This window comes from Bufo bufo, chromosome 4, assembly GCF_905171765.1.
Source record: "Bufo bufo chromosome 4, aBufBuf1.1, whole genome shotgun sequence".
NCBI classification, from domain to species: Eukaryota; Metazoa; Chordata; class Amphibia; order Anura; family Bufonidae; genus Bufo; species Bufo bufo.
In genome coordinates this window covers 396276361-396299184 of record NC_053392.1, presented here as the reverse complement: position 1 = coordinate 396299184, position 22824 = coordinate 396276361, and the positions used below count along the sequence as shown (strand labels likewise).

The 22824-nt window shown below is 42.0% G+C and overlaps 1 protein-coding gene across 5 annotated transcripts in view; it reads right to left on the bottom strand.

Annotated features, from left to right (window-relative positions):
* The window catches only part of SASH1 (SAM and SH3 domain containing 1), a 377873-nt gene that overhangs the window by 148105 nt on the left and 206944 nt on the right, over window positions 1-22824 (bottom strand). For all 5 annotated transcript variants that reach the window (XM_040429262.1, XM_040429260.1, XM_040429259.1 and 2 more), the window contains exons 3-4: window positions 11638-11691; window positions 10894-10943 (exon numbers count right to left, since the gene is read on the bottom strand). In XM_040429262.1, coding sequence (XP_040285196.1) covers window positions 10894-10943; window positions 11638-11691 — 104 coding nt within the window. The remainder of the gene's footprint in view (window positions 1-10893; window positions 10944-11637; window positions 11692-22824) is intronic.

The following is a 22824-nucleotide window of genomic DNA, read 5'->3' as shown; positions in this document are numbered from 1 at the left end:
AGAAGGCCACGGCGATTACATTAGTGCCCCTGCCTTCTCAAAACAGCTAATCAGCAGGGATCTAGTGTGTCGGAACCCCACAGATCAGATACTGATGACCTATCCTGAGGATGGGTCATAAGTAAAGAATCTTGGAAAACCCTTTGCCCTTTATGGCAGCTGAAATGAATAGGGATCAATTGACAATAAATCCATCTCGGAAGAGTCCATATTAAGGTGTAGTTAAATTTTGATGTTGAGTTGCTGCAGATGCTGTGCTCTTGCAATGCAAGGTATTCCTCTAAATAGTTTGGGTGAGAGATGCACTCTGTCACCTGGATAAAGGACATGATGTAAAGAACAAGTTGTACAGGCCACTGACTCATTATCGTGTTCCTGGATATTTCAGTGTTAGCAGATGAGACACTTGGAAATAATGGTTTTCAGCTCATGTAAACAGCAAAATTGTGTGCTGACCAGAAGCTTCTTTGACCTCGGGCGGTCCTATCAGTGATTGATAGCCTTCCCTGTATGGTTGTGTATACAGAGATATCTTTTAATCACTGATAGGACCGCCATACATTTTCGCACTGGCCACTAAGCCTAATAATGGGCACCACTTCTTGGTCTGTACAGATCACTTTACTTCAGTTATCTGCTAAGGCTACTTTCACACCAGCTTTAGGTGCGGATCCGTCTGGTATCTGCACAGACGGATCCGCACCTATAATGCAAACGCTTGTATCCTTTCAGAACGGAACTTACATTGTAAGTCAGGACGGATCCGTTTGGCTCCGCATCGTCAGACGGACATCAATACGCTGCAAGCAGCGTTTTGGTGTCTGCCTCCAGAGCGGATTGGAGGCTGAACGGAGGCAAACTGATGCATTCTGAGCGGAGCCTTTTCCATTCAGAATGCATTGGAGCTAAACTGATCTGTTTTGGGCCGCTTGTGAGAGCCCTGAAACAGATCTCACAAGCGGACCCAGAAACGCCAGTGTGAAAGTAGCCTTAGCTGTGATTCTTATTTTACCTGTAAATTGATATCACCTCTGTGCATAGATAAGACAGATCCATCATTCACAATAGGCGATTGTCCAAGCTTATCTATTCTTTCCTCTGCACAGGTCACAGAGAATGCCTAGAAAACGCTCCCATAGAAGCCAATACGGTCTGCTCCAGACCACTGTGTTAAATGATGTTAAGAACAGCTCAGGCAAGATGCCCCCCCCCCCTATAATCAGGTTCAAAAAAAACTGCAGTCAGAAAATAAAAACAGATTAGAAAAAAAGGATATGTCTTGCTATCTGTTTTTAACTGGATAAAAGTTTGGTGACATATTTCCTTTAAGGCTTGTTATAATCCAGAATTTTATGGTAGACTATGTGGTGCTTATAGAAATGTGTCTCTACTGTATAAAATAATTAACAGAGGTTGTGTAGCAGACACGTTCTCTGAAAAACTACTAATTTCACACACTGTACAAGTTAGGCTAGCTAAAAAACTCTGAAAAACTACTAATTTCACACACTGTACAAGTTAGGCTAGCTAAAGGTGAACTAATTCATTCTTAATAGCTATGAGAAACACTGAAGAAATTTGCAGTTCTGCATTCCAGCTCTTGATGTACCTTGAAATGAAATTTTTCAAGACAGAAGTTGGATGAGAAACCATAACCTCAACTTGTCACAGTTTAGTTTAGGTTTTTCAGCCAGACAGGAAGCGTGCCTTGGTCTCGCATTATGGCTGAAATGTATGAAATAATTTATTATGCAGCCTGGAGTATGTTTCATATGTTTCTTGAAGGGAACCTATCAACTTTATGCTGAACTCACTGAGGGCAGCATAAATTAGTGACAGAAATGCTGATTTCAGAGGTGTCACTCATGAGCTAAAAGTAAGTGGTTACTGAGAACCAGCATCATAATCATTGCAGCCCAGTCCTGAGAAGAGTCAAATCTACCTGAGAAGAGTCATGGTTATTCATCATCTCCTGCTCTCACCTATCTGCTGATGATTGGCAGTTCTCTCCTAGACAGAAAGGGAGAAAACTATGTAGAAGACTGCCAATCATCAGCAGGTGGGCAGGGAGAGCAGGAATTCATGAATAACCATGACTCTTCTCAGGTGGCCGGGACTCTTTTCCAGGCCTAGTCTGCAATGATTGTGATGTTGGTTCTCGGCAACCACTTACTTTTAACTTATAAAATGATAGACCTCTGAAATCAACTCACCTGTCTCTAGTTTATACTGCCGTTAGTATGGGCAGCATAAAGTTGATGACAGGTTCCCTTTAAGATAATTAATTTAGTGAAATGATTTTACTTGAAATTTAAAGGGTTTTCCCCATCTCAGACATTTTTCGGATATTCCATCAATTGTTAGATACTAGTGGATCTCAGGGGTGGGACCTATCTCCAGAACGGGCCCCCTCCGTTCACTGCTATGGGGGTTCAAAAGTAGCCAAGAGCTGGCTTGGCTATTCCCAACAGTCCCATAGCAGTGAATGCAGATGTGGTTGCGCTTGTGCTGCGCAACTCTCCATCCACAAATATGGGGCTAAAGCAGTTGTGAGGAATATGGAATAATATTTACTGTCAGCCATGTCCTCACACCTACCATTTGCTGAAAGATGGCAGTAAAAAATCAAGCTCCACGGGGGGCCCTGCTTTAAAGCCGCAGCAAGATAGAAGCAGCAGAAAACTCCTAGCTGGCCACATTTGGTTACATTTCACACCTCTAGTCAGACAGCACGGATCCTGCAGGAAAACCCCCAGCAGGAGGTATCAGCCCTTGCCAGGATCAATGATACCTCCCAGACATGTTGGCACCTACATTTCATAAGGGATTATGAATCGCCCGGCCATCGCAGGCGCAAACTGGATACATAATTATGTCCCGGTAGCCACGATGAACATGCCCATGGTCTTTGTTTGAGGGTGGGATGCCAGAGAAGGGAGATATCCATATCTCCCCACAGAAACCCAATAGCAGCCCCATGTTTGCACTCTAGTTGTAGCTGGAACAAAGGCGGATCCGTTGGTGCCAGAACCATCTCCCTCCCTGTGACCTTCTGGACTGGAGCTATAAACCCTAAAGGGTTTTGTGGGTCATTTGCAGCCATTTCAGAAGGAAGGGGGTGGACTCCTCCCAAAGGCCAGGATGGGAGGGGTCGGCTACAGGGAAAAAGGCTTGTGCCAGCAAGCAGGCGTGTCTTTCTCTGAAAGGGGGTCACATCGTGCAATGTGTTTGGAGGGACCTGCAACCAGCTGACATCACCGCCTCCGACGTGAATACAGCTAAGAACTCATCACTACCCAAAAAGGACTCATATCTGGTAAACTGACTTATTGTTCTGCTTAACCCTTTTGTACCTATATCACCTGTATCTGTAACCTCAGACCACTGTATATATTCTCTGTGTATATTGTGTCATCTAGTGTGCCCTTAAGGCGATTAAATATATAATTTAATCTTGTGCTATCTTGTATCTCGATCACGAATCCCCACGTCCGTGTTTCAGCCTAGTTATAAGCTACCCCGGGTTGGTTTCTCACCCTATATAATCCTGTTAGCGGACCGGGCTTATATCAAACGAGAAGCTGGTGGCAGACAGCTGGGCTGAGACAGCGCTGTTTTCACTGCAGCAGTGAAAAGGCTCTCTCAGCTTGTTGCCTCCCTGTACCCACGTGGACAAGAGGTGTCTGTGTAAACTGTACCAAACTGACCTCACCTGCTCCTCTGGAGGGCGTAATGTCACTCTTTGGTAACAAGTGACCATACTGCATCTCGTGAGCTTGACGTAGGTGACGTCAAGCGGGCACCAGGCATGGTATTCGTCACAGCAGTGAATGAAGAGCACGCCATGCATGCGTAGTGCACTCTCCTTCACTTAAAGACCATGTTTCCACATTGAATATTTTTGGATTTGGCTGCATTGGCTAAACTGAGGCAGCCAGATATTGGTGAATTGTGATTTTTTTTTCCTCATTGACTTTAATGTAAAAGAAATGCACAAATAAACCACAGTCACAGTTAAAAGGGGTTTCAAGGAAGTTTCAAGAACTCCAACAGTGTCCTTTGTGGTGCTGCTTTGACCTTAGGGTTGCTAAACCCATTATCTAGCTCATTTGGCTTATATCTTTCCCTTCCGAACCCCTCTATAGGCATGCACATCGGTTTATGCTTGAACAGGGAGAGTGGAAAAGCCACTGTCAGACACAAAAGGATCAGGAAGTTCAAATCCTTATCTATCCTGAAAAGGGATGAGGAAAGTCTATTCGCATAAAAGTTCGTTAGAATACTGTAAGGAGCGAGCACTCCGTACAGTATTAAAACGCATTGTCTCCTATGAGCTAAAGTTATTACTTTGCGAAGTCTGGCGAGACTTCGGGTAATAACTTCAGAAAATAATTTCTACTGTTAAAAACCTTTTACCGAACTCTGTTTCGGTTCCAAGTGGTACCTTGGAGCCAAAACATTCTAATACTGTACAGTATTCTAACGAAGTTTTATGCGAATCGACTTCAGATGTTTCATCCGAAGTCGATTTGCTCATCACTAATCCTGATGTTGGGGGGAAAATTGGGAACCCCCCATACATGTCAGATGGTCAGCTAGTCATGCCAAAATCGGTAGGTTCACACATTTCCCATACGGCCATATCTGTTTTGCAATCCGCAAAAAGCGGATAGCGACTGTTTACCTCCTGCACATTTATCGGGCCCCATTATCAAAATGTCTATTCTTGTCCACAAAATGGCCTAGGAAAATAGAAGGTGCACAGCAGCACGGATGGGGGCAGCCCTTGGATATGCTTTTTGCAGTCCCTAAGAAATGAATGTCTGCATGCGAAATGCAAAAAATATAGATCGGACATGGATCAAAAATATGGTAATGTGAATAAAGGCTAATGTGTATGGCCAGCTTCAGGAAACATGCAGGGAAAAGCACTTCATTTACCTAATCCTCACTAAACAGAAAGGATGGAATTTGGGTGGAAATACCCAACATTCAGCTACTCCATTAAATACCACATCAATAAACAATGAAAGCCAAAAAAATATGAATCCACAATTGTCATTAATAAAAATAAAAAAAACACTTCAGTAATCCTTTTTAACATTCCACTCCACATTCCTTTAAGATTACAGAGATTACCAAAGTCTGCTCTATCTTTAATAATGTCCTTAAAAAAAAAATATTTGGAGCGTGACATGTCAAATATGTTTAAGTATATCTTCAGTTAGTAGAAATAGCTGAGTAAATACTATTTATAACATTTTGCGGAACTTCAAGAACAATAATTATGAAGCTGGTGAAGCTTCTGGTTAGCACACAATATTGTTATTCAAATAAGCTGAAAATCCTTATTTCCGAGTCTCATCCCTTTTTCCTGCTAATACTTAAATATCCAGGAACACCCTAATGAGTCAACGGCCCATACAACTTGTTCTGTACATATTGTTCTTTTTCCAGGTGACAGAGTGCTTCTTTAGGCTCTATTCACGTTACCGCTGACTGTTTCAAAAGGAGCCTCCATCAAATGTGAACAAAGCCTTAACTGAACAAATCTTTGGAGTACGATCTACATCTTTATAGACCATATTGGGATGTCTCATGAAGATAACCCCTTTTTAAAAAGAAGCTGGGAATGTGATCAGCATACATTTATATTAGACTAGGGTCCTTAGAAGGGGACCCCCATCTACGACATTCGTTTGCTCTAACTGGGTAATATGGACACGGATTGTTGTGATAAGACACTTTCAAATGGCTTGTCTCCCTTTTACAATCTTGTTTGTTTAGAAGGGTCTCCTGAAAGTAGGCTATTCACAGGGTGCACTGCTGCCGAGACTGACAGTGATAATCTGCAGGGGAGCAGAGTAACACAATGGCATTACAAGAGCCAATATAAAACTGTGAAACTTAAGGTGGCCATACACATTAGCTTAAGGCTACTTTCACACTTGTGTTCGTGGTTCCGCTTGTGAGTTCCGTTTGAAGGCTCTCACAAGCGGCCCCGAACGCATCCGTACAGCCCCAATGCATTCTGAGTGGATGCGGATCCGCTCAGAATGCATCAGTTTGCCACCGTTTGGCCTCCGTTCCGCTCAGCAGGCGGACACCTGAACGCAGCTTGCAGCGTTTTCGTGTCCGCCTGGCCGTGCGGAGCCAAACGGATCTGTCCAGACTTACAATGCAAGTCAATGGGGACGGATCCGTTTGACGTTGACACAATATGGTGCAATTGCAAACGGATCCGTCCCCCATTGACTTTCAATGTAAAGTCAGGAGTTAATATACCATAGGATCAGAGTTTTCTCCAATCCGATGGTATATTTTAACTTGAAGCGTCCCCATCACCATGGGAACGCCTCTATGTTAGAATATACTATCGGATTTGAGTTAGATCGTGAAACTCAGATCCGACAGTATATTCTAACACAAAGGCGTTCCCATGGTGATGGGGACGCTTCAAGTTAGAATATACTAAAAGAACCGTGTACATGACTGACCCCTGCTGCCTGGCAGGTGCTGCCAGGCAGCAGGGGGCAGACCCTCCCCCCCTCCCCTGTATTTAACTCATTGGTGGCCAGTGCGGCCCCCCTCCCTCCCTCCTCTGTATTTAACTTATTGGTGGCCAGTGTGGCTGCCCCCCCCCTCCCCTGTTTTTAACTCATTGGTGGCCAGTGCGGCCGGCCCCCCCTCCCCCCTAATTAAAATGACCGACCCCCCCATCATTGGTGGCAGCGGAGAGTTCTGATAGGAGTCCCAGTTTAATCGCTGGGGCTCCGATCGGTTACCATGGCAGCCAAGACGCTACTGCAGTCCTGGCTGCCATGGTTACTTAGCAATTTTAGAAGCGTTATACTTACCTGCGATGTCTGTGACCGGCCGGGCGCTCCTCCTACTGGTAAGTGAAAGGTCTGTGCGGCGCATTGCTTATAGCACAGACCTTTCACTTACCAGTAGGAGGAGCGCCCGGCCGGTCACAGACATCGCAGGTAAGTATAATGCTTCTAAAATTGCTAAGTAACCATGGCAGCCAGGAATGCAGTAGCATCCTGGTTGCCCTGGTTACCGATCGGAGTCCCAGCGATTTAAACTGGGACTCCGATCGGAACTCTCCGCTGCCACTAATGATGGGGGGTCGGTCATTTTAATTAGGGTGGGGAGGGGGGCCGGCCGCACTGGCCACCAATGAGTTAAAAACAGGGGGGGGTGTCCGGCCGCACTGGCCACCAATGAGTTAAATACAGGGGAGGGAGGGGGGGCCGGCCGCACTGGCCACCAATGAGTTAAATACAGGGGAGGGAGGGAGGGGGGGCCCCACTGGCCACCAATGAGTTAAATACAGGGGAGGGAGGGAGGGGGGGGTCTTCCCCCTGCTGCCTGGCAGCAGGGGGCAGTCATGTACACAGTTCTTTTAGTATATTCTAACTTGAAGCGTCCCCATCACCATGGGAACGCCTCTGTGTTAGAATATACTGTCGGATCTGAGTTTTCACGAAGTGAAAAATCAGATCTAAAAAAAACTGTTATGCAGACGGATCCGTTCTGAACGGATGCAAGCGTATGCATTATAGGAGCGGATCCGTCTTTACAGACAACAGACGGATCCGCTCCGAACGCAAGTGTGAAAGTAGCCTAAGGATGATCCAAATGGACGATTTCAACCAAAACCAACATTCTTTGGTTGAAATGTAACAACGAAACATAGTTTTAACAGACAATTATTGTTTGAAAAGGAGTTGGCCATGTTCAACAGTCAGAAGATAGATCTTTCATTTAAAGAAAAATCATTCAAGAATGAAAGACCTTTATTTGAAAAATCTTTCCCAGAAAGATCTTTTCTCCACCGCCCGCTTTCATTGAACATGTATGGCTTGAACAACTGTAACAACCAATATGGACTAAAATGTGTATAGCTGTGTCTGTGAAAAGAAAGTTCACTAGAAGTTTGCACCGACCAACACTCCTTGGTGGCAATTATCTTTATGGTAATACAATCAATAGTCTCCATGCATTTTTATTTTTTTACTAAAATAATTAAAATATGGGACTCAGGGCTTGACTCCAAAAAAAAAAAAAAAAAGAGAAAGTCCACAGATCCTGTAGATGTTAATGTCGAAAAATTGTTATTTCACCACTCTCTGGGCACTATGCTTTGTGCAGTGGTATGGAAGCCCAGACTTTCCTCCTCCCTGTACAGTATGGCCTCTCCCCACTCCATGAGGAAATACTGAGGAGTGGAAGCTTTGAAGATGAGAAGATATCATGTCAATAGATAAGATAACTAACTGTATGTATATTTCTCTGATTTAAGTGTAATATGAGACAACATAGAATCAAGGGAGATGAGAAGATTAAGAGAGGACATGCTGGAATATTTTTTGTCGTTTTTGAGTTTAGTATTCTTCTAATACAGGGGGAAGACACTTGAATATAAAAGGTGTAAAAGCGGATATGAGAGTCCACAAATAAGGAGTTACAAATGTAAACTTTTAGGGGGAAGTTTCAAGATTGGTGCTTTCTGCGCTGGTCTTGATATCACCTGTACTACTGGAGGACAAGCCTAATTTATGATGAGGAGCAGGCCTCATCATTAATTAGACACATCCTCCTGCAGTCCGCGTGCCTAAACAAGAATCTTCAACAGCTCAGAACAGCCATATTTTCTGGCTTCATTTGCACCAGAAAACTGGTATAAATGAAGATAAATTTGTCTCTGCTGTTTGACACACCCCTTTCCCACCCTTGCCATGCCCCCTTTTGGAAAAGTGGCAAGGGTGGCGCAAAAAGAGGCACTTGAGGCCTTTTTTTTTTTTTTTTAAGGACGTATTTACAAAGTCACAAACACACAGCTTGTGACTTTTTAAAGCCACTTTTCTGGCACAAGGGAGATGATAAATCTCCCCCTTAAGCCTCTTTCACACGGGCGTTACGGATTGGGGCCGGATAGGACGTGGGTGCGTGGCAGGGAAATAGCGCGAGTGTGCACACAATTTCAGTCAGTTTTGACTGCGATTGCATTGCGTGGTTCAGTTTTTTCCACGCGAGTTTAATGCGTTTTGCACGCGTGTGTGAAAAAACTGAATGTGGTACCCAGACCATAACTTTTTCAATGAAGTTCGGGTTTGGGTTAGTTGTAGTGTAGATTTTATTATTTTCCCTTATAACATGGTTATAAGGGAAAATAATAGCATTCTGTAATACAGAATGCTTATTAGAAGGTCAATTGAAGGTTAAAATATATAAATAAAATAAACTCAGCTCCTCCATAGCTGCCGGTCTCTGCTCTTTCTTCAGGACCTGGTCACTGAGCTCTTCACATGTTCCAATCACATGGTCCATCACCACGGTGATGGACCATGTGATTGGACCATGTGATGTGACGTCACCACAGGTCCTTTAGCCGGCAGCTCATGATTAAAGAAGTAAGAAGAGATCGGCAACTACGCGATCAAGAAGAGGAGGTGAGTTAATTATATATATTTTTTTTATCCCTCAATCCATATTTTAATTAGTATTCTGTATTGAGAATGCTATTATTTTCCCTTATAACCATGTTATAAGGGAAAATAATAAAGATCGGTTCCCCATCCCGATCGTCACCTAGCAACCATGCGGGAAAATCGCACCGCATCCGCACTTGCTTGAGATTTTCACGCAGCCCCATTTACTATTATGGGGCCTGCGTTGCATTGCACCCGTGCGGAAATCTCGTTCGTGTGAAAGAGGCCTTAGGGTTGAGGTCAGACACAGATGAGGTTAACACAGCTAATAGTATTTTAATAGTGACTGCTTAGCCTGAGTTCACATCTCCGTCAAGGAGATCCGGCAGGCTGTTCGGGCACAGAGCAGCCTGCCGGATTTCGCAGGATCCAGCATTTCTGGATTCTTTACTTCACCGCCAAATCCCCATTGACTGTAATGAGGTCCAGTGCTTTTAGGCATAAATGTCGGGTTTCGGTCAGACAGAAACCGCTGCATGCAACGTTGGCCAAGACATTTATAAAATTGCTTGTAATACCCTCTGTAGTGCAGTTGCATCAAGCTTTTTGCTGTTTTTTTACTCCACTCCACTGAATGCCAACCTAAAAAGTTTTATGGGTTAGGCTAAATGTAATTATAAAATGCATCAAATGTATTAACTACAGGCACCATTTTTGGCAGAAAACATTTATAAAAATGAATGCCAGCCAACCATGAAGAAGTATAACAAAGAGAGAATTGTCTAACCCACCTAGAGAACTATGTTAAATGAATGATGCTACATCCAAATTTAGCAAATTTGCACCCTTCCTGATGATTTGTAAATGCAGACAACTTACAATACTATTGATAATTCTTCACCAATTCCTCCCTGTTTGGAATTTTTCTTAAAGAGATATTCTCATTTCAGACACTTCTGGCATTTTCACAGGATATGCGATAAAGGATTTTATGTGGGCCCCCCATATCTCTAAAACAGAGGTCCCCCAATCGCTTCCTGCCTCACCTGTCCTCCTGGCCGCTGCATCTGGCAGTGAGAAGTGGCCCGGTTTATGGAAACAGCTTGCTGGAAGTTATAGAAAAAGCCTAGTGCTGCGAGCTCGGCTGTTTCCATAAATCTGGCCACCTCTCACAGCCTGGACATGGCGGCTAGCAGGATGGAATCAGGTGGGGACCAACGCTATTCTAGAGAGGGGTGAGGCTCTCAGAGGTGGGACCCACATCTATCAGACATTTATAGCATTTATGTGAATATGGCATAAGCGTTGAGATCAGAGTAGCCCTTAGCTATGTACAATGATATCAGCAATGTTATGTGTAAAAGAAAAGATCTTTCAAATATGATGCTGGAAATGATTTAAAAATGACTATTTATTATCCCAGTTGAGTTTAATGATGAAGATAAAGGTAACTTACTTTCTTTCAGTCTCTGGTGTTGATAATGTGCTACTGAATCCTGCAGAATCCTACAAAAGAAATATGGATTTATCTACTGTAAGGCTGGGTTCACATCACTTTTTTGCCCTACGTTTAACATAAATGTTTGGGGGGAAAAGGATACAAAAGTGTACACTACACTTTTCCATCCTGTAGAGTCCAGTAAAAAAAAAATATGTTAACGTATTAGTTTTTGTTTATTTTTTTTTACAATGGAACTTTATGGTGACGGATGCCACTGTATGGCATCTGTTCAATGTATACATTATGGGGCACATTTATTAGGACCAACATTTTAGACGCCAATTCTTAATAAAAACCCAAGCTGGTGATGGATTTGACGAAGTTATGAAAAGGCGCCAGTTCTAAATGCAAGCCTGCTTCCGAGCTGTCTTACATTTAGACCTTTTTCTACTCCTGAAACAGGGGTAGAAAATGGTAAATGAGACGGGCCTGCCGGTCCGTTGCCTTCCTCACCCACGCCCACTTTCTTAGACCTGGCGTGAGCGGGGAGAAGTCGCAGATTGTGGCACAACTAACTGTACGGCTAATATAAGTATTTCAGTATCATACATGACCCCCTATGTAAATGTAAGACAAAAACGTGATGTGAACCCGGTCTAAGTCAGTGGTGAGGTAAAGTAGGGTGGAGAATTATATAATAATTGTAATTAAAATGAAAGCTTTAGAAAGTACATGAAAATTATTAAGAATTGCACTTACTTCACTTTGGGGGGATCGCAGCTGTAATGATGTGGAGCCGGCATCAGATTTCTCCTAAAACAAAACATATGTGGCTTAGTCACAATCCATCTAGAAACGTGGCACATTAGAGGGAGCGCAGACATCATTTTACCAAGATAAAGCACTACATGTACTGTACATGAATGCAGAAAATGAAAAACTAACCGACTGCTTTCAGCTGAGGCATACTGCGATTTTCAGGGGAGCCACATATTACATATGACGGCGTACAGCAACTCTTTCCTGATACTCCCAGCTTGACATGAATTGTATTTCCAGAAGTCTGCAGACTTTAATTGCAGGTATCTATTAGGCATACTGGTATAGATGTAGAGTTTACAATGACTGTTCTGTATACAGCAGTGTAGAAAGGACCGGCACTCACCCATAGTAGCTATTTGAATAAAGGAATTTATTGGTCACATATCATAAGTGACGCATTTCGGCACTGAGCGTGTCTTTATCAGACTGTCTGAGGAAGGCATGCTCAGTGCCGAAACGCGTCACTTAAGATATGTAACCAATAAATTCAGCATTCAAAAAGCTACTACGGAGTACTGGCAGAAAACAGAACTCTACAAGCAAGGGAAATGATCCAGATCAATTGCTATTTAGGCAATTTCCTAACAGCTTCTGCTGCACAGTCATAACCATCCACTCATTGAAACTTATATGGAAAATTCCAGCGCAGACAAAAAAAGGTTATATTGAGACCATTCATCTCTCAGGGTCACGTCTGAATGAAAGATTCCTTCTAATTTCTGAAATGTTGCCAACATTATGGACAGGAAATTTTAGCAAATTGGGTTACTCCCCGATGCACACAAACTGTGTCTGGAGTCATCCAAGCCATGCCCACTTCCAATAAACCACTTCCCTTTCGGTAACTTAACCAAGGGATTTTTCGCAGGAAATGATAAAATACACATGATTAATTCTGCCTTCTAATAATGTAACATTTATTGCGCACACTTACTTAGGTACACAGTGAGAATAAAGATGTGATAGAAGTATCACGAAGGTGGTACGGTAAACCCAAAAATACCAGCACATTCATGAAATCCATTTCCAATGAGCAGCCTTCATCACAACTTATCACGACTATTATCAGATACTGAATATTCTGCATTGATTTACTTGAAGGCTGTACATGTCTTAAGGACACTGCATGCGGGTTAAATATCAGATTTAAGCATTTAGTGACACACATCTGTTTCTCTTTAGAAGATGTGAATTATTCCAGGTCCCTAGTATCTGAAATCATCATGTTAAAGTAATACACAAGGATAACATACTTTCTAAGAATATCTGTATAATGGACAGGATATACAATATAACTGTACACATGTATGGGGGAAATGTAGTTTCAGCATCAACAGAAAACTAAGAGTATAAGAAAACTAAGAGTATAAGAAAACTAAGAGTATAAGAAAATTAAGTGTACGCCCTGATATTTGTATATATTGTATGTATCCTAGAACAATGGGTCTTCTATAAGATGCTGAAGACTGAGAAGTTAGAATCAATAAGCTATCCAATTGTCAGGGTCCTTGTCCAGCACCATCCACTGGGGCCATGCAGACAGGAGTCGCCCCTTGAAATATCTACAGTAACTAGGTTTAGAATTCAGCAAGATGGGAAGATAACTACTTACTATGGAATGAGCTGCTGTTCTCCATCACTATGACTGAGGAGGCTCTCTGGATGTAGTTAGCTAGGACGGCACGCAGGTTTGCGGGTATCCTGGAAACATGAGGTTGGCCCTGTCATGGCTGAACTGTGCATTTTTTGTATCTGTAGCACAGACACATCCAGATGCATCCTGCCTTACAAAACCTTGACCCTCACCGAACCTTCCTCAGTGAAATCCATAAAATACAAGTGACTAAGTAACTGTAAAAGGCTATAAATCATACATCAGCCACTGACATACAGGAACAAAGATAAAAAAAATGAAAAGTCGGGCAAAGTACAAAACCTATATGCTCAATGTAATAAGCAAGACTACAAACTAGACTTGTCTAAAACAACACTTAAAAGGGAATTTATCATCAGAAAAAAATTATTGTTGAAATCATGGTTTTCTCTCAACTATATTTTAAAGAATTTTTAGTGATGTTATTTTTAATTTTCCATGTCAGTATCTACATTTAAACAAAAATCTTAAAGTCCTGCTCATCATTACAGACAGGATTAGAATGACCGATAGCACCTCTGTGTATAGATAAGAGAGGATCCACCATTCACAACAGGAGATTGCCAAAGCTTCTACTCCCTCTTGACCTCTGCGCAGGTCACAGAGCGTGCCTTAAAAACTCTATCACAGAAGTCAATGACTCAACTCCAGGTTATTGTTTATGACCCACAGTGGCTGCTGTAAAGCATATTGCTAAATGCTATTAATACCAGCACTGGCAAGATGGCCGCTGCTTGATGGTGGTTGGGGTGCCCATGATATTAAGTGTTTGTATAGGTGAAAGGCAGGGCATATACACTGCGTGCAGAATTATTAGGCAAATGAGTATTTTGACCACATCATCCTCTTTATGCATGTTGTCTTACTCCAAGCTGTATAGGCTCGAAAGCCTACTACCAATTAAGCATATTAGGTGATGTGCATCTCTGTAATGAGAAGGGGTGTGGTCTAATGACATCAACACCCTATATTAGGTGTGCATAATTATTAGGCAACTTCCTTTCCTTTGGCAAAATGGGTCAAAAGAAGGACTTGACAGGCTCAGAAAAGTCAAAAATAGTGAGATATCTTGCAGAGGGATACAGCACTCTTAAAATTGCAAAGCTTCTGAAGCGTGATCATCGAACAATCAAGCGTTTCATTCAAAATAGTCAACAGGGTCGCAAGAAGCGTGTGGAAAAACCAAGGGGCAAAATAACTGCCCATGAACTGAGAAAAGTCAAGCGTGCAGCTGCCAAGATGCCACTTGCCACCAGTTTGGCCATATTTCAGAGCTGCAACATCACTGGAGTGCCCAAAAGCACAAGGTGTGCAATACTCAGAGACATGGCCAAGGTAAGAAAGGCTGAAAGACGACCACCACTGAACAAGACACACAAGCTGAAACGTCAAGACTGATTTTTCTAAGGTTTTATGGACTGATGAAATGAGAGTGAGTCTTGATAGGCCAGATGGATGGGCCCGTGGCTTGATTGGTAAAGGGCAGAGAGCTCCAGTCCGACTCAGACGCCAGCAAGGTGGAGGTGGAGTACTGGTTTGGGCTGGTATCATCAAAGATGAGCTTGTGGGGCCTTTTCGGGTTGAGGATGGAGTCAAGCTCAACTCCCAGTCCTACTGCCAGTTTCTGGAAGACACCTTCTTCAAGCAGTGGTACAGGAAGAAGTCTGCATCCTTCAAGAAAAACATGATTTTCATGTAGGACAATGCTCCATCACACGCGTCCAAGTACTCCACAGCGTGGCTGGCAAGAAAGGGTATAAAAGAAGAAAATCTAATGACATGGCCTCCTTGTTCACCTGATCTGAACCCCATTGAGAACCTGTGGTCCATCATCAAATGTGAGATTTACAAGGAGGGAAAACAGTACACCTCTCTGAACAGTGTCTGGGAGGCTGTGGTTGCTGCTGCACGCAATGTTGATGGTGAACAGATCAAAACACTGACAGAATCCATGGATGGCAGGCTTTTGAGTGTCCTTGCAAAGAAAGGTGGCTATATTGGTCACTGATTTGTTTTTGTTTTGTTTTTGAATGTCAGAAATGTATATTTGTGAATGTTGAGATGTTATATTGGTTTCACTGGTAAAAATAAATAATTGAAATGGGTATATATTTGTTTTTTGTTAAGTTGCCTAATAATTATGCACAGTAATAGTCACCTGCACACACAGATATCCCCCTAAAATAGCTAAAACTAAAAACAAACTAAAAACTACTTCCAAAAATATTCAGCTTTGATATTAATGAGTTTTTTGGGTTCATTGAGAACATGGTTGTTGTTCAATAATAAAATTAATCCTCAAAAATACAACTTGCCTAATAATTCTGCACTCCCTGTAGTGTACAATGGCCAACATATGGTGTAGGAGTAGGAAACCAAGTCAGAGGTAGAAGAATAAACATCTCACTTTACTGTAGTGCAAAATGGGAATTGTAGTGCATCCAATTATAGCAAAACACAGTTCCATTCTCTCCAAAATAGAGATGTATGGATTTATGCAAGCATGGGAGGTATGGCCCTCTTTGTAAACTATATTGGTAAAGTCTCTCACAGTAGAATCTATACTGCACAAGGGTGTATAAATTCCTACCACCTCTCAGTTGGAGTTCCTGAGAGCATGTGATAAGGTGAGCTCTAACAACTTCACATGGTGCGGTGCTGTGTGGCAGCCATTGTTGCTTCGGTGCTGTGCTGGTGGGTTGGTGGGGCCCAGTGCCAAGGTGGCTTTGCCAGACAGCGGGGGCGTTGTTTGGCTGCTGGGTCCCGATGCCTATTGGTGTGGTGCTGCGGCCCGGTGGTCGCCGCGCAGTGCCGTGCCAAAGTTAGAGTAGGTTCCCACTCGAGGAGGCAACCTGGTCGTGGTGAATGGGCCTATGCTTTTTGATCAAATTGTATACCAATGCCTCATGTACAGTATACAACATAGGGGTAGGTTTACTATATATTGCGCTGAGAAGCGATGTTAATTATGCTGAGAAGCAGTTATTAGATAAAAGCATAATATTGAGGATGTGCGGTCCAGTTTCATTCTTATATTTTACATAACTTAGTAAAGTCTCTCACAGTAGAATCTATGGCGAAAAATAATACCTTGGCAATAAGGGCTGTAGTGTCCACTGCCAGATACAGATTTTGCAGGCACATTGTCCCCCACAGTAGCAAAGTATGAATGGCTCTAGTAGTAGATTACTTTGCGGACTCCAATGCCAAGTTTTTCTCTTTCTGTAGATCTTGCAGAGATCTGTTAGTCTCTGAAGGGGTTATGATGAAAGCTGGATACAATTTTACCTATCATCTCCTTAATGAGGGCAACATGATGGACGTGGCTCAGAAAACAGGGAACTACTTTATTACTAGCTTGGGGAAGGACACTAGTAATGTTAAATAAAGTTTTTTGGGGGCAGGTTTAAAGAAACAGCTTAGAGGTACTGGGTCACCTTAAAGAAACCAGCTGTGTATGGAGACTTACTGGAAGTGCTCCATGGTATAGGAACTTACTGGCAATGCGCCATGGAAAAAGAATATGCAAAGAGGTATCTCCCAAGGAAAGAGAATCATCTTGCTAGTGCCACCTTGTGGAAGTTGCTCCCTAGAAGTCAAAATCAGACTTTTTAACTAAGCCAAGGGAATATTGCCAAGCCAAATATACATCCATAAATAGCCAGCCAGAATCCTACTTCATACTGACGAGGGGCAAGTACCCCAGAACAGCTGTCAATGGTTACACTTTGGCCATCTACAACAACAGGAAACAATGTTAAATACTTCAACCTGTAGGGTTGGCTTACAAGAACCCTTATTATGTGTTTGAGAAAGATAAGGGGTTATCATCTCAGATATTTGTGGCATACCGCTAAAATATGCCACTAATGTGAGATAGTTGTAGGTCCCACCTCAGTGACCCAATGCTATCTCTAGAACAGGTTCCCCAAAGTGCTCAGCTATTTTCGGGACTCCTACAGAAGTGAATAGAGAATGCACCACGCATGCACGGCCACCTATCTATTCACCCACATGGGACTGCTGAAAATGGTCGAGCTAGCACTTGGCTATTTTCTGAACTCCCATAGCAGTGAAAGGAGGGTGGTTGCTCTTGCGCGGTACACTCTCCTAAACTTCGGGGAGCCCATTCTAGATACAGAAGTGGGATCCATACCTATCTGACACTGGTGGTATATCTTAGCAATACGTGAAATAAGAATAGCCCTTTAAATGGCATTATAGTAAGGGAAACTACTATAAAAGAAACAGACGATAATAGTAGAAAGCCTTGAAAGGGTATAATAGAAATGACTTTCTTTGCCTAAATGTTCAGAGTTTGATAACTTCAGTAAATACAAAGAACATATTTCTTCATAATAAAGTAGAACACTAGCGGTTGATGACGATGCACAAGCTGTGGATTTCACTTTTTGCAATGCACAAGGTAATTCCACTTGTAAAACATGCAGATTTTGACATAAATTCTGCTGTGAATCCGCAGCTGATTTTTTTCTGTTGGAATATACTTCTCATACGGAAACACCCTTTTAGACTCCAGCAGAAAAGAACACACTGTCTTGCAAGAAAGTTCAGCAATTTCAGTAGAGCTCCTTAATTTGCTGTTCTTGTGGGTCTCAGAGTAATTCACAATTCTTCTGATGTACTGCAGCCCTGAGCTTCTGCAGCATGATTGTCAGAAGAACGGCGCTGCGGCTTGATAAGAGGGACATGACTAGAATACAAGATTTTCTCTACATGTGGAAGCATTTAATCAGGCAAGCTTCAATTATTTTTATCAAGTGAGGGAGAGAAGTAATCCCCTCTGCTCTCATAAATTTGTTTAACACTTTACCAAGCATCCATACTGAATGCCAATTTAGGCATACAGGGATTGGCACGCATTCGGATGCATAGTGTAACTGAAGAACACACAAAAACCATCCATGTTAGTCTGATAACAAAAATTCTGTATGGAAATATCACAGTCTAATTAAATAAGCCAATTCATTATGCATGTGTGCCGTTGACTGGCAGCCCCTCGGAAACAGGGAACTGGTCTGAAATTCTCTCAAGGCCTTTGTACTGACTTTGAAAATATGTAGCATTTTTGTTTGAGGTGTATTCTGGTCATGTGCAAAATGTTGCTGTATTTCATGGCTATCCTACAAAATTCATTCATAAAAACTATCGATATTGGCAACACAATCCATAAATGTAACTGCCACTCATGCCAACATTTACGACAGGCATTGCTTCCAAGTGCACACCTCTTGCATGTGCCATCATTGCCCTGTATCCCTGATGCACCACTGCTCATTCATCAATGGTTTTCTTGTGTAAAAGAGCCTATACTGAGTTATTAGTTAAGTTATAGGCCCGAAGTCTGAGGCTGCTGAGCTTTGGTATTCTCATGATAACATTCCCATTCTGAAATTTGCCACACACACATAGGGACATTGGTCAATCCAAATTACTTTTCACATCAATGTTTACATGCCAACTCACATCCACGCTATGTGTTATGTGTATATCACATTGAGGTCAATGTCTCCATGATGGACTATACTGGACAAAATTCAGAACAGAAAACATTAGTGCAACTTTAGGCTCAAAAACTCATGGCTCTGCCCAGAAATAAGATGTTAAAAAATCCCAAGCTCTATGTACACTAAAGGCTTTTTAGACATTTCTTCTGGCTGCTGTCTGAAATATTATTTTTCACTTTTTTATGCCAATAAATGTCTCAACTCAAAGCCAACCTAATCTATATATCAACCTGCTCAACTCCTTCTGCTATATAACTTTAGGCCCACAGAAAGGACTCAAGTACAACGTGATGAGTTTTGTTTGAGGAACAACAGAATGAGGTCCATGAACTGTTTGCCGCTCCTGAGCTACACTGTGGCTGCATACAGCAAACCAATCCGTATGAACAAAATAATTTTCTAAATGCCATATTTAAAAAAGCACTCAGTTTTTTATTTTATTTTATATATATTGCTAACTCACCCCCAGTATTTTAGCAGTTCAATTTATTACACCCTAACTTAGTCGCACCCATACATTTGGAACCTTTTTATTATAGAAACCTGGTCATGTAATCTCAAGTCTGACCATCATCTCTAGCGTGTTAACAGGAACTCTGTCTCTCCCTGTGGCTACTGGATGACATCATCACCAATCAAATCCCTCCTGGCAGTTCTCAGGCCACGTGCCTCCCTCCATGTTTTTCTGTATATCCCTGTGTTCTGTCCTATAATTGGATTCTACATTGTCCCTGAAATTTGTAGGCCAAAAACCCAAGAGAGGCAAGACTGTTAGTGCGGGTCCTGTCTGTTAGAAGCCACCTTGTCACTGGTAGATAGACCCGACATATTCTTAAAAAATGTGCGCAAACAGATTCAAATTTTTATATATTATGTATGGCAGCAATGCAACTTACATTTATCCATGTTTTCAGTGCTTGCATGTGTCTTTGTACATAAAGAAGCATGCTGTTACTTGTAGTCCTTGTCTGTTTTTGCATTGCAGACATGGTAGCGTTCAACTGAACTTTCTTTATATGTAGTTTGGAGGTGCTGGTCTAACTCTCTCTTGCATTGTATTGTGTTAAAGATATAATGTCTCCCTTATCTAAAGAGCAGGAGTGCAGATATATAGTAATTAAGTGTATATAGTGATAAGCTGTACTTGTATAAAGCTCTGGACTCGCACTGCCTGTCTATGCCATCTGTGTGTGCTGACTCTCCAGTGTAGTTCTATGGGATGTAGCTTCACACTGGTCTCCCTGCCTCCTGCATGTAAGAGCTGACTGGGGAGACAGAGATGACAGGGCAGAGAGGCTCAAGCTGCATTACACAGGAAAACATTGAGACCCTGCAGTGTGAAGGGACAGCAGCTGTGTCACTGATCTATCATAGTCCTCTATCAAGGACTCAGAGGAGTGCAATAAGATGAGACCTATTCTACACTATATAGGCAGTGATTCTTTAATGCAATTACAAATGAAAAACATTTCATTCATCAAACGTTTGATGGTAAATATCCAACATTATTTTGTTCTTGAGTTTGTGACACAATAAAAAGTTAATACATGAAGTGAACCACCCAGCTTTAGAGAAAGAGAGAGAACTTCTTGATTTCCTGAAGCAAAATGAAATAGAATGCACAAAAATATCTTTACTGGAAGACCTACAAACAACGAGGGGCATATCACAGCCTATGGCGTATACTGTTACATCAAGAAGGGTTAAAGTTCACAAAGTTAGACCTATTATTCAAGGCAGGAAATATGCCTGCAGAGAAAACACATCCATAAATTTTAGAGAAGGGATAGAGCCTTGGACAGCTGCTGCAAGACTAGAAAAAAGCATTGTCAAACTAAAGCACAAGAAAGACATCCAAGAGGGATTTTCCTCATTTTAAGGTCCCGGGCAGGATGCACAATGGACAGTTTAAAGAGGAGTATGTTCTATCACAGAAAGAGTCACTTCTTCAAGGAATCTATTTACTGGAGCTTTATCTGCCAGTAATGGTAAAAAAAAAAAAAAACTGAACAAGAAAAAAAAAAAAAGACAAATGTAAAAAAAATAAGTTATAAAAGAGTCCAGCGACTTTGATCAGTAATGTCACACTCTTGTAAAAAAAACATGTCCAGGTTTAATTTACGTGTGTTAATCCTGTGCTGATTGAAACTGCCGGGCTTATCCAATGATCAGGGGGAGGGATTACCTTTAAGGAAGACTATACAGCTCAATCAGAGTGCAACTGCCCACAGTACCAGATGTGGTAAACTGACAAACTAGATGTCAGATATATACCTCATGTACATGGCAAAGTTGTGTGAATGTTGGCCGTATGGTGGCCCATACCATATGCTTAGATAAGAAAATAGCTCTGTAACAGTATCTGATGGAACATGCTATCAGATACACAGGCACAGTAGTGTCTCACGTAAGTCAATGAGCACCTTACAACTTAAGAAGATTGAACGGAACCATGATATGACCTTGTGCATAAGACCTATTTTTTTAATACAATTCCTTTAGTTTAAAGGGCTTCTGTCACCCCACTAAAGTCATTTTTTTTTTTTGGAATAGTTAAATTCCTTATACTGCGATATATGAAAATAGAATGGTCTTACTTACTTTGCTTCAGCAGTTTCTTATAAAAACAAACTTTTATAATATGTAAATTAGGTCTCTACCAGCAAGTAGGGCGTCTACTTGCTGGTAGCCACCGCAAAAAAACGTCCCCTCGTCGGGTTGATTGACAGGGCCAGCCGCGATCTCCTCCTCCGGCCGGCCCTGTCAGCACTTCAAAAATCGCGCGCCTGTGTTGATTCAGAACTCCTCAGAACTCCCTCAGTGCCTTCACCGATGACATCACCGAAAGAGAAGACGTCATCGGCGAGACCTAATTTACATATTATAAAAGTTAGTTTTTATAAGAAACTGCTGAAGCAAAGTAAGTAAGACCATTATATTTTCATATATCGCAGTATAAGGAATTTAACTATTCCAAAAAAAAAATAATGACTTTAGTGGGGTGACAGAAGCCCTTTAAGTTATTCCTTCACTCTGGTCAACAACGATTTCAAAGAACGATTATTTCCAATATTAAATGTTTTTTTTTTTTCTGTAAAAGAATTCTAACATTAAAGTGGTTTTCCAGCAGTAGAGTGATGATGGCCTATCATCAGGATTGGTCAGCACAATCAGATTGGCAGTGGTCCAAATCCTGACACCCATGCTGATTAGGTGTTTGAAGAGACGCTCTTCCTAGGCCAATGACATCACATTCATTGGTCACATGGCCAATATGCTAAGTGAATGGGCTTGGGCTGCAATACCAAGCACAGACAATATACAATATCCAGTGCTGTTCTTGGTATGCACCAAGTATGGCTGCAGTGTTAACCAGAGCGCCTCAGCCTCTTCAAAAAGCTGAACAGTGGTGGTGCTAGCTGTTGGACCCCCACCTATTAGATGTTGATGATCTATTCTAAGGATAGATCATCAATATTCTACTCCCATAAAACCCCTTTAAACTTCAAATAAAATAAAAAAATATCCAGAATCTTTTCAGTATGTATGTATGTATTTATGTATGCGTATATATATATATATATATATATATACACACACACACACACACATACATCGTCATCGTATTTTTCGCTTTATAAAACGCACTTTTTCCCCCCAAAAGTGGGGGGGGGAAATGTCAGTGCGTCTTATAAAACAAATACTAGTGAGCGCTTCCATTATGGAAGCTCTCACTAGTATGTATTAGGACCAGGGAGCGAAGCGCCGCAAGCGCAGGTAATATTTACCCTCCCTGGTCTGCGCCACGGCTCCTCTTCAGCTGTCGCGCTCCCATCTTTCTGGCCTGCGCTGCACGTGTCTGACCCCGTACAGCGTCAGGAGGTAGTACGCGCACTATGACCTGACACTGCATGCAGTCATGTGACAATGCAGCACAGGCTG